The following is a 13,018-nucleotide window of genomic DNA, read 5'->3' as shown; positions in this document are numbered from 1 at the left end:
AAAGACTATCCACTATTCTAATATGTTTAAAAAGCTATAGTTCTAGGTTCATTACCCTTAAAAAGGGGGCAATTAATCACACTTCCATAATGTTAGGTATTGTACTCTACTGTGCTCTTAAATGTAAGACGAACATATGAAACTTTGCTGTCTTTTGAAGTGTTACACACATTTCTATCTGGAGCAACAAATTATGTTCTTAAAATTTTCTCTGACATTTAAAAATTGTTTCCTCATTTTCCAAATAGGTTAAACAACAAAGATAATGGTAAAAATAAAAAAAGAAAATATAAAAATGACTACTTCAAGTGAAAGACTGAGACATGTTTCACAGAAAATGTGGAAAATCTTGTTTTAAATTTATAATAAGCAATCAAATACTCTTCAGTGCACATAATTAGTATATCTATTATAATTTGAAACTGAGTACTGATGACTGCTGCTGCTGATCTTTTAAAATCTCTTACAAAATATAAATAGGATAGCCAAAAGAGAATAACTGATAAACCATGATGTGAGATTCTCTTTTCCTTCCTTTTTTTTCGCTTTTCCTCTCCTCTTCACTTGGACTGAAGTCCTTTCTGGCTTCTTCAAAAAAATGCACACAAACACCCACACACCCACACACCCCCCCCACAAATTAATTCCAAAACCATTTTTCTAAATTTCCAATGGACTTGTATTCCTGGTGTCTTTTCACGTGATCACAAGCAAGACACGCATGTGATTCCCAGAACCTAGGAAGATGCACTGAAAAATCCTTCTTCCAGTTGAAATAACTAAGATACATCTTATTATTTTTGTCAAGCATCAGAAGATATTCTGCCAGCTCTCTGGGGGAGAGAAAATCTTCCACATGTATGAAAGAGTCAGCTGGAATGTAATTCTCATAATTTTCTCTGGAAGGGCCCAGTACGACTGGTACTGATCCAGCCAGGAGAGCATTGTAGAGTTTCTCAGTAATGTAATCTTTGTGGATTGAATTTTCAAAGGAAAGGTAGAACTTGCACGTGGAGATAGTTGGAATCAGGTTTTTGTCATTGACGTAGTCTCCGAAGGCTTGTCCGTAGGTGTGGATTTCAATGTATTTGCTGAGCTCATTGTAATACTTGACTCGCGCGTGCTCAGGGTTCCAGTTACTCACAACCCAACAGACCAAGTTTTCCTTACTTGGTACTTCAAATGTGAAGGAACTGGTGCCAACCATCATGAAGCCATAAGGCACCTGGATATCTGAATCACGCCGGTAAGTCAGGGTCAGGTTAAAAAGGTGTTCGATGCCACTCTTTTGTGGAGTATGAGTTGGAGACTCCAAGTTCATCCAAATCCACTTCTGGAACGGTGGCCTGGCTTGCTGAGGTAAATTGGCCAGATCCCAGCTGATGTCTCTGTGATGAATGAGGACAGCGTGGGATCGGTTATAGAGCGAGCGGTCAATGGTCAGATGGCACCCGGGGATGTTGAACATCGTCTGGCAGGACGTCAGATCGAATGTCTGACCAAACGGCCAAACCCAGATCAAAACAGTAGTTTCATTGAGATTATCAGTTTTGGAAGAAAAGAAGTTCTTCATTTTCAGCACTGAACTGGCTGATTCTATAGGACCAGAAATCCAGCTATTTGTTGGTTTGATATAAATTAATATAAATGCCATGAAACAACCAAGAATAATGAAGATAATAAAAAATGGCCGGAAAATTCCTTTAGATGTCGATGTCATAATTTGCTCTGAGAAAAAAAGAGGAAGAGAAAGAGAGAAAATAATATCAGGTATTAAATTACATATATATGTCTTGTTAAAATAATCAGACATCACAATAGGTAGAACTTCAATAACACTGAACTGCAACCTCAGAAATTTCTATTGAATGGAGAGGGCATGGTCTCTTGCACTCTGTGACAAAGTGACATTATTTCTCTTCTTCACATTAAAAGCTCACTGACAAAAGCAAGATTTTAATATGTCTCATCCTTGGTGAATCAGTACATATTGAGAAGTTTTTTTGCTCAGAACCTAGGCCAAGCATTTGGAACACAGAAGACAGAAAAAATTACCCTTTAATTCTATCCCTGTGTCTGGATAACATAAAGGATAACATGCTGCAGATTTGTTACATTTGTATTTGTGTGAATGTGGAGGACATAGGATTAGAGGATTGAAAAAGGAAGGGACTAAAACTTTAATTGTGTAATCAATAAGACTCTTATTAGAAAACTATTTCGTGTCTGGTGGCTACATAGGGATGAACATTCGTGCCTTCTCCAGGGGACTCCTAAAATACCAAGGGGAGGAAGCACCAATAGAGAGTTTCCCTATGCAGCCACATATCTCACATATTTCCCACATAAAAAAAAAAGAAGAGAAATTAATATAAAATATGTTCTTGTATATTTCATTATGTTTTTATGTGTTAAAAATGAGGAAAAGTAGAGATATGCTGCATAGTTATGAGGCATCCTTTTTTTCCCATGGGGAGATAGGGCTGAGAAGTTCATAGAGCCTCCTTTGTCCTTGCTCTAGTTGTTTCCTCCTGAGAGAAGTGATCAATCTCTTTCCAGAACTACTCTACCATATAGTTCTTGCAAAACCTAACAACCCTAGTTAGGGGTTGTTAATTGCTAACCTTTGATCCTGAATGTAGCCCTAGAACTCACAAATGTTCTAAAACTAAGAGAAGTTAACCATGCAGCACCATGGCACACAAGGGAAAAGGAAGGGAAGTCAGTTACAGGAAAAAGTACTCTGAACATATGGGCACACTGTAGATTCTACAATGTGTTACAATTACTGTAAATGTTGTCTGACTTTCGTTTTCTGCACATCTTTCAATTTGTTGTGTTTTCTTTCTTGGCTAGATAGTGCCACAAAAAAATTTTATTAAAACCCCACCCCTATAAATAGAAAGATATATAATATATAGATGTATATATATATATATATATATATATATATATATATATATATATATATATATATATGCACACACAAAGTCAAAGAAAATTTCAGGCCTTTAAAACCACTTCCACAGCTCATCTCTTCCTACTATAAATAATACAGAAATAAATCATTAAATTCAGAATGAAGACATGATTGAATGTGATTCAGGGGTCCATTAATAGCACATAACTTTGCAGCCTTTGTGAGTGCAAAAACTGATGTGTAGTGAGTGTAGAGCTACAGTTACAACAGAAATGTTTTCACATACATTGTTGAGGAAAGGAAGAAGGACAGAACATCACTTAGCTTAGCTTTACTCTAACACTGTATCTTGAAGAAAAGAAAATTGTCACAATATCTCCTGGTTTGGGAAATATGGATGGTTTTAATTCTGGTTTTAGTTATAGTGGTGGGTTAACCTTGTCTGGCTGTCAGACCCACCCAGCCACTCTCTCACTATCTCTCCTCAACAAAATATGGGAAGAAAATAAGATGAAAATCTCATGGGTTGAAGTAAGGATGGGAAGGTCACTTATAAGTTACCTTATAGGCTACACAGGCTCATCTTGGGGCGAAATAATGTAATTTATTGCCATTTAAAATTGATTTATATTATGAGAGACAAAGACAAATATTAAAATAAATTTTTCCCTCTTCTTCCCAGGCTCAGCTTCCTCCTTCATTCCCAACTCTTATACCTCCTACCCACTCCTTAGCAGTGTGGGGGATAGGAATGCGGGTTTGTGATCAGTCCACAACTATTCCTCTTAGCTCCTTCTTTCTCCTTGTACATTTCCCTTCCTCCAACATGAGTCTTTCCTATGGGATGCAATTCCTTCAGGGAAAAAAAATCTTAGCTACTGATTGGGCTGTCCATGGGATGCTTCAGGACACATCCTCCTGTGGGGTCCTCCCCAGGCCACCATGGGCTGCAGGGGAATCTTTGCTCTAGTGCTTGGAGTACATCCAGCTATCCTTCCTCTCTGACCTTGTGCTCGCAAGGTTGTTTCTCACGTTTTCCCCCTCATTTTCACTTTCTTGAATGCACTTTCCCAGAGGTGCCAGCACCTTGGCTGCAGGATGTAGCCATGCCCTGCAGTGGGTGTGTTGGGATATGCTGGAATTGGCACAGGGTGGCCCTGGCTGCTCTTTGGAGAGGCTGTCCAGAGTCCCTGCTGCCAGTGCCTGGGCACAAACACCTCCTACAATTATATAAAATATATGGAAGGCTGAGTCTGGTGCTTTTGTCAAGGCCCTTTTTCTGAAGGACATAGTTTAGCAGGCCCTCTCTGATTTCAGCAAAATGATTTTGAGGGGAGTAAAGGAGGGGAACGGTGTGTGTCCATGGCTTTTCCACTTATCCTCATCAGTTTAAATCCCTCTGAAAGAAAAATGAGGCTTTACAGCAACATTACATTGGCTTTTTTTTAGCCTGTGTTGATTGTTTCTTGAAATTATGTCTGGAAGGAAGAATATGTCCTATGAGAGCCTGCTTCTCTGCCTTACTACAGGGAAAGGGAGAATGGGACCTCTAAGGAAGAAGGGATTTCGGTTGAACAGCTCTAGGAGATGCAATTCAAGGAAAAAGCAAGAGACTGAGCTGATATTCATGTAAAGCTGTTCTTTGTTTCTGTGCTTTTGAAAGCAATACACAGCACAGGTATAACTTATCACTGAACAGAGAGTGTCAGCTGAGTTTGAACAATAGATTGGGACACGTTTATTTTCAGGAGCTGATAATTTTCTAGGGATTAAAAAGGATGATGAAAAATCAGAAAAAGGATTTTAACATTGTGCCTTGTCACATAGTCACCCTCCAGTTATAAGCCTTTTGACTCAAGTCTCTGACAGGGATTATTTTACACTAAGCTCCTCTGCTAACTAATAACAAACCCCTGCATCATCACATGACAATTCTTACTGCATAGGAAATGACCAGGTATTATATCTTCTGTCCTCTGCCTGAAATTCTAATTTGTCCAGACTCTTGCTTTTGTGTAGGAAGCTTTTGAAGTGTAGAGCCAATGTGAGGATAATCACTTGTTTGTGCTACCCCAAGTACCAATATTAACATCTGACCATGTTAAACAAATGAGTTTGCCAATTTTTGTCTCTTCTGGGTTGATTTCCTCTCCTGGTTTTGCTGTCCTGTGAAGGCATGTCCCCCTTCTGATGTGGGATCATGGTTTTTAGTTTTTGCCTTTTACCAAAACACTAACCTACATCCAGACTCTATAGTCCTTTACAGTCCTGCATCCTTTGGATTCAGAGAACCTGCCATTCATTATGCAGTCTCACAGATCCTTTAGGTGTATTGGCATCACTGGCATGCTTTGCTCTGAAACTACTCTTAATGGGATGGTCGAAAAAGGTTCTAATAGCAGGACCCTTTAAAAAATTGAATGAGAGTCTTGCAAGGAAGTAGAGGACCTGAGCAGGCACCTAAAAATACCACTTATCCATACCCTGAGGAGCTGGACAGGGTTTTTTCATGGAATTCTATTTTTGTATTCCATTTTGTGGAATACAGTAACAACTATTCAGATGTATACTGGGAATAGTGGTGATTTTTCATGATGAAGTACTAACAGAATCAATAATTTCTGTGCTTCCCAAGGCAGATTGAGGGACCCATGGAATGGACCAGCAAACTCTGCTTTCATGACTTTTGGGATTTAGTCCTGGGCACAGTCAGGCAGCAGAAAGTACAGTGAAGGCATGTGTTAAACACTTGTTGACACATTATTTGCATAGCATCATAAAGTGGTTTGGGTTGGAAGAGATATTTTGAGAATTAGCTTGTGTGTACTACTAGGACGTAAAGGTTATAGTGCACTAGAATTCACAGACAATTTTTTCCATAATAATCTCCAAAATGGGGAGTCTTTCCCATATTTATTTATGTCCTTCTTTTTTGTGCCCAAGATAACCATTAACATCTGACTGTAATTCTACTAAAAAAGTGACACTAAGAAGACATTTTTTGCAAGCCATCACCTTAGTTCACCCTTCCCCTTTCATGGCTTTTCTTCCACCACAGAATCACAAATTTCCTTTCTGTGGATTTCCTCCCCCATGCATGTCGAGTCTGAAAGGAGAACTTTGTCAAAGAGATGTGTTTACCGAGATTTTTGCCAGCTGGAAGAATTCTGTACTTTTGAGAGTTTTGTAGTTTTGTTATAAAGTACATTTCAGAGTGTTGTGGAGTAGCAAGTATTTTCTAGGTGCTTTTTTTTCCAAGTTGAAAGTATAGTATTTTATCAGTACAAGACTGTTTTTCTCGGTACAAAACTTAGCAAGCCTTCTTTTTAAGTGCAAATCTTGGCATTCCATCAGCAAGCAACTGCATTTAGCAGCAACACAAACAGGGAGATAGTAATGGGGTATCAGACCTGTTAACCCCAAGTTCACCAGGCAAGGCTTGCAAAAAAATGTCTGGTTTTGCATGCATTATGACGAAAAATCAGTTTATTAAGAAATAAAATTGAATTTTATGGAAACTGTTTTATCATATTTTCCTTGCAACTGGGACTTGTCAGTCATTCCAGAAGGGACAGATATGTTTTGCTTTTTTTCTGATTATACAATACTGCAGTGGGGAGAAAATATGAACTTTCTCGTCAATAATATTGATGCTTTTTTCTCTGGCATTTTTTGGCACCAATTTCTTCAGTTCCTCAAGGTTTTGTCAGTAGCCCAAAATGTACCATTACTTGCAGAGGTACAACTTTCATTACTAGTCTAGGACTGAGATTTTCCAAAGGGAAAGGACAGTATTTTAAAATAAAAATGAAGCTACGATTCTTAAAAGCATGGACACCGAACAATGAAAAAAAAAATCACAATACTTTTCACACCTTAGAATTCTTAAGTGTTTGGGGCTAACTCTTGTCTTCACCACTAGTTGGTCTCAGGATTCCTCAGGTGGAAATGCTTAACCTCAAGATCCTCAGGGATTGCTCCTGGCATCAGAGTGGGTGAAGAGCAGAAGGACCTTGAGGTTAACAGAGATGTCTACCTCTAGAAGCAGACAATCTAGGTAGATACTTCAGGGCTATAAAAGGACAGCTGAATGCAGTGAGAACTGATAGGAATCACAAGCAAACAATTGTTATTGTCAGAAAGAAAGCTCATCTGAGATTGCTCTCCCTGTCCTCTGGCATGTTTTACCCCCCTTGGTCATGGCATATTTGCATTTATGCTAAAAGCTGGATTTTCTTAAAGCACACTTCCAATTAGCTAGAGCTGTTTCACCTGCAGTATTGAAGAAAACCTGATTGCCTCAGGATAGCCAGCGTGTAACTTCTTATCTCCAAGTCAGTGCTGTATGGACATGCCCCCGAGGGCTTTTGCTTTAGCTCTGAAACTGAGGAGTGCTCCTTTTACTGGAATTAACTCCCTTCTCCCAGTTAAGCTTCCTCTGTTGCAACTGGAACAGCGGATTTTTTCTCCCCCAGCATCCAAACACAGGCTTGTTTCCACACATTTCCATGCCTGTCCGCAGATTTCTGAAAACAGCCCAGCATGAAAAGGCTCAACAGAGCTGCACAGAGTTAAAAGGCTGAAAACAGAATGAGCTGCTGATCTCAGACTGCATATTTTTATTCTACTGTTTACAACATTCTTTTTCTTCCCCTCTCCAGCTCCTTTGTTTTTGAGTTATTTGTTAATTCCAGAGATTCCACTTTTGTGTGTTTGCACTCTGAGAACAGTATAGAATAATTTCATTCAGTGGTGGTAAATTTTACTTGGAACAGTTTAAAACAAATTACCTAAAAGCACCCCGAGGAGAGGTAGCCATTAAGACAGATTGCTTCAGAATGGTGCAGAACCTGTCACTGGAGACTGGCAAGAACCAGGTTAGGCAAGCACCACTAAGCCATGAGAGATCAAATTGTGCCCCCAGGTCCTAGGGCTGGGCTACAATGACCTCACTTTGTTCCTTCCAGCCTTGGGCTCATGGCAGTAAACACAGATTCTTATAAAATGAACCTAATAAGAATATAAAATGGCAGTCTAAAACTACAAAGAATTGCAGAATAAATGAGTCAAATCATCCCCCATCCTCAACGTTGTCTTGCAAGCTATGAAGCAGCCACATGGCACAGAGTGAAAACTTGAAAGAAAGCAAAATATTATGTGGACAACAGCAACTACAAAGTTCCTATTTTTAAAGGCTAAACCTAAATCTTGCTGTCAATTGCTGGATGGGGTACAGCTGCTTTATTTTGTGAATGTCTGAATCTTGACTCCCTTGCTGAAGAAAATCCTATTCTCAGCTTCCTTCTCCAAATTGCTGTGCAGTGCACAGCATCCTGCCATGGCTCAGCAGCCCCCAGCCTCCCCCTGATTGTCATCTATCCTCTCCTTCTCTCCATGGCAGCCACACACTGTCACTCTCCAGCTGCTTATACAACAGCTCAGTGGTTCCTTACTGTGATCCAGTGTACAGCAAAAGACATTAGCCAGGGACACAGAGTCTCTCAGAACAGCAGGGGGAAATGGCTAAAGCACTGCTGTCCATACCAGAGTAACTTTATGTCCACCAACACTATCACATATAAAAGAAAAAAAAATACAGTCCTATCAGCAAGAAACTTTTCCAGACAATCCAGAGTTAGTGTCAGGACACCCCACATGGCAGCAGCGTTGCTTTCTAATCGTGAGCTTACGAGTTTGTCTCAGAGGATACAGGAGGTACCCTTTCCTTCCCTCGGCACAATTGGAAAATAAATGGCATGCAAAGTGATCAGAACCTCAGCAGCATTGCCAGCCTTGGTAGCATGCAGGCAGAACCTTTTTTACCTTAACTTCCACGTTTGGTTGTCCACATCACAGCTAGTTTATGACCAACAGCAATCTGTGAAAGGGGTGATGGCTTTCCATACTGTGCTAGGTGTAAAAAATGGAGTTCTTCACCACTGTAGCTTAGCAGCAAATTTTATCTGCCTTGCTAGAAAAGAGCTTTTTATCTTTCTGAATATAAAGCTCATCCTAGTTATGCAGCACAAGCCAGTCCCTGCCTCTTTCAAAAGCCCTGAAAAGGCTCGGCACAAAATGAAGCTGATCAAAGAAAAGTGCTCCAAAAGCAAGTGGTCTCTTCCTCCCCCCTTTCCATGTGGTTTGGGAACAGCAAACTGCTGTTCTCTCTGATTCTGCCAGAATTGCAGAAAGAGCTCTTCAGCAGCTTTGTGACTGGCTTGTAAAACTGCAGCCAGCCAGCTGAAATATGAATAACATACCTGCACAAACTGTGTGTTTGTGATGGCCACCCGCCCACCAGAAAGCCCTGGCTAACTCACAGTGCCTGCGAAAATGATGTGAGCAAAGCCAAACAGAGAGAGAGCATGAAGTGGCAGGAGAAGGACCATAGGCATTCCTGTGCACATAAGTTAAACTCCCCATCAAACAATCACAGTTGCTTCTGACTGATTTCCTAATATGTAGCTCCCCTGTATAGTGGAAAAACCTCCTCCTGTGAAGAAGATAAACCAGAATCAGGAAAAAGCAGAAGATGCCTACTTATAATATTGAACACTTACTCTGGGGTATATTAGTTCTGTGGCAAAGCAAGGCTTTTGGAGCTCTGAGCCCCAGCTGTTTGTGCAGATATGATTAGAGGCTAGGTGCAGAAGTTACACCACCCAATCTTGCTGCTTAAGCAAGCTCAAAAAATTTAATTGAGGTTTAATGCTGCCTTTTGTGCAGATAAACCTGCATAGATCTGAGGATTTTGCCACTGGCAATGCAACTTTTGAGACAGCTCTGTAGCCAGGAAAGGAAGCCTGAGAGGCCTTTAAGAACACCATAAATTCCCCATCCCCTGATCTCTGCTTAACATTTCACTTCTTTGCTTGCCTAGCACCTTTTCCTTAAGAGACTCATTATACCTCTAGGTTTGTGATCTGTACTGATAGAACCATTTTTTTTCAGATGCTGGTCAATGTTCTTGCTTTAATTTGAAAAATCTTCTGTGCTGTGGATCCTAGTTACCAGTAAGACAACAACTGCCCCAGAGAGAAAAGAAAGCTACTGGAGTGCTGAAATCCATTGCAATCTGCTCTGTGGCTGAATTGGGGAATGCCATTTACTACTATGTTAGCAGAGAATAAAGGTGATAATTTATAGGCTTACTTTTTAAAATATGTCCATCCATACTCTTTGCAAATGAGACTTATTCCCCTCACAGAATGGAAGGATTGGCATTTGTTTTAAAAATACAATCAACAGAATTGGGCTTCTGGACTATTCTGAGCTAAGAAGTAACAAAGTGTTTGTCAAGAGGATTCAGGATAGCCAAGACTCCTTAGCCAGGTTCTGCTAGTTGTCTAGATGCCCTGAGCAGAACTCCTCACTGATCCAGCTTTCCTAAAAGCCCATCAGTGACTCAAAACTTCAGGTTAATCTGTGCATAGAGAATACAAATCCTTCATATTGTAACATACTGAGTGCCAAAACAACAGAGGCTTATTTTCTGTCTGGGAGAAGTGCAATTCAAATAATGGATTGTAGAGCACTAGTGTGTGTGAGGACACCAGCACTAATTGGAAGAAAAGAAAAACTAGCACCAATCATTTTCATTGTGCACCAACAGATATGTTCTCAAGATTACTTGTGTTGGTAGTAGCAAATATTTCAAAAGAATAAGCTGTTAAGTGTAAGATAGAAGGTGATTATCAAACAAGACTCTTGAATGAAACTCTTGTAGTGCTGGAGCAAGATTAATAATTCACTATGAAGGTTATACTATACCGTAAAGTTTGGACACTGAAAACATGAACAGAAGAGATCTCATACATCTCTTTCAAGATCTGATACAAGAGCCTTTTTACTCAAACACAGGGAGAAAGACCAGGATCCACAAAAAGTAAATTCAGAAACTTTCCTATTAAGAAGTTTAAACATATGCATGCACAAAAACTGAAACAAAAACAAAAACTTAATCACCCAAAACCTAAAGCGTGATAAAACAAGAATGAAAGCATATTAAAAAAAAAATATGTGTTTTAGATAGTGTATACTATAAAACCAGCAAAACTAACAATCTCCCAACCTCTCAAACTGTACACTCTTCTGAGAAAACAAAATTGCAGTTGAGAGAAAGCAGTCAGTAATTTCTTGGAGTGTGCAAAGGCTTTCTCTTTGTGTGCACAACAAAAGGAGGAGCAGATAGCTGGAACTACAAGTATAACAAGCTGAGAATACAAAGCTTAACAAAGTCACTGAAGAGACTTTTCTGTAGAAAAGAAAAAACCTGAAGTTCTTCAGTGAAGAAATAGCAAATACACAAGAGGAATGGGTCGAAGGAACAATTGTCTGAAAAAATCCTCCAGTAGCTGCAAACACCAACCTGTTCTAAGGTGATGTTTTCTTTTTACTACTTACTCTCCAGGTTAACATAGACACTGATGCCTCTGAGAGCAACTTGAGGTTAGAACATGTCAATGAAGAATATTCTGCACAGGCTGCTGACAAAAACTGCACAAAGCCAGCAGTTAGTTCAGAGATCATATTTCTTTTGAAAAGGCTCAAATTATTTGCTATTTCTTATCTTATTGTGTTCCTTTTAAGCATATTAAAAAAGGAAGTTAAATGTTTGCAGTCTAAGTTTAATTCTAATATTCAATTTGCCCTTGATTCTAATGTTCAATTACTGGATTTTAGTGTCATACCTTATTCTACTCTTAATAGAGAAAAATTAATGAATATTTTGCCACTAGAGTAACAATTCAATGTACAACTATTTACTGTATCATAGAAATACAATTTGCCAAGTAGTCTTTTTTCCATCTTAGGGTTTGCAACCCATAGTGTTTCTCTGGCACAACATGACTGCTTATTAAAACTAGGCATTTAAAAAGTGGAAAGAAAGAGATTTGTTCCTACCATGCAAGGAAGACTTTATATTGCAATCTTACTCAGAAAGTAACTTTCTAAAGAAAGTCTGGAGAGATAGGTAGGAGGAAACACAGAGAGAAAGAAAAAGAGCAAGGGAAATAAGCTGTAAAAGATTTAAAAAGGGGTCTAGATATGAGGTCAGCAACACAATGCTGGATTCCTTTACTTTAAGGAAATTGGTGTAAAAAAAGTGATGGCAAGCAGCTGCCTTTTCAAACAGACTGTGAATCCATGCAATTCTGTTTAGCAATTGTGGGTAGGACTCATTTGATTACAAAAATGTTAAGAGGAGCCTAAATCCCTAATCCTAAGTGTCCTAAGAAGCCCCAAACCAGGAACAGGCTCTACTAGTAGGGATCAGGGGACACGTTGCAATCCTGCAACCCTGGAAACCTCTGTTCATTTGTCTGTTAGTTCTGGTCATGCTTAAACTCTCTCTGACCCTCTGCCTTTCAGACTCCTGTGCTCTCAGCTGCCTGGTGCCAGCACATCCCCAGAAGGGGCTCATTCTTCACAGGGAAGGGCCACTCAAAATCGATAAACCAGCTATTACCCCAGCTCTGAGCCTCAAGGAAATAGATGTACCTACAAGAGCAGACTCCATCTTAAATGCACTGGTAACAGCTGCTTTTTGTTTGTTTGAATTTAAAGGAAACAGGCAGAGGATGAAGTCCCTTTGTGCAGAAACTGAAGCTATGACCTATTTAGATATGAATCTTTCTTCAACATCAAGTGATTCAGATCTCGATGATTCAATTTTCTTAAAGGCTTTCTAGCTCCTAAACAACAATGTCTGTCGATTTTACAGTGTGTGAAGAGCATTAGGAATAGAGGTGAGCAATCCTTTTCCCCTCACTGGAGGCCTAGGTGCTAATCAAGACAATACTATTTTCTTTTTACCTCTTTCTGTCTCCTGCCTATTGACTCCCTAATGATTTATGCCCAGGGGCACATCTGCAGCAGTAGAAGGTAGAGTCAGCTTCCTTTCCCATGCAGTTTACAACCCTGTAAAGAGAAGGTTAAAGAGAGGGTTTAAATCTCCGTTGTTGGAAAGAACACAAAAACTGGTATTTATTTTGGGTGAATAATTTTCTGGCTGTGCTTCAAAAAGTGTAATTTCCTAACTTCTTCATAAAAGGAAGGGACTAGATCCCTGCTCTTGGGGGAGGTTTCCTCAAGAAT

General features: G+C 39.6%; 1 protein-coding gene across 1 annotated transcript; it reads right to left on the bottom strand.

The window, feature by feature from the left end:
* Positions 1–640: 640 nt before the first annotated feature.
* Positions 641–1,735, bottom strand: FUT9 (fucosyltransferase 9). The gene has a single exon (XM_059469147.1). The coding sequence runs from the start codon at positions 1,718–1,720 to the stop codon at positions 641–643; it is 1,080 nt and encodes a 359-aa protein (XP_059325130.1). The 5' UTR covers positions 1,721–1,735.
* Between the last annotated feature and the right edge of the window lie 11,283 nt (positions 1,736–13,018).

This window comes from Ammospiza nelsoni, chromosome 3 (genome assembly GCF_027579445.1).
Source record: "Ammospiza nelsoni isolate bAmmNel1 chromosome 3, bAmmNel1.pri, whole genome shotgun sequence".
Lineage (NCBI taxonomy): Eukaryota > Metazoa > Chordata > Aves > Passeriformes > Passerellidae > Ammospiza > Ammospiza nelsoni.
Note: the sequence above shows the minus strand (reverse complement) of the source record. Positions and strands in the feature narration are given on the sequence as shown.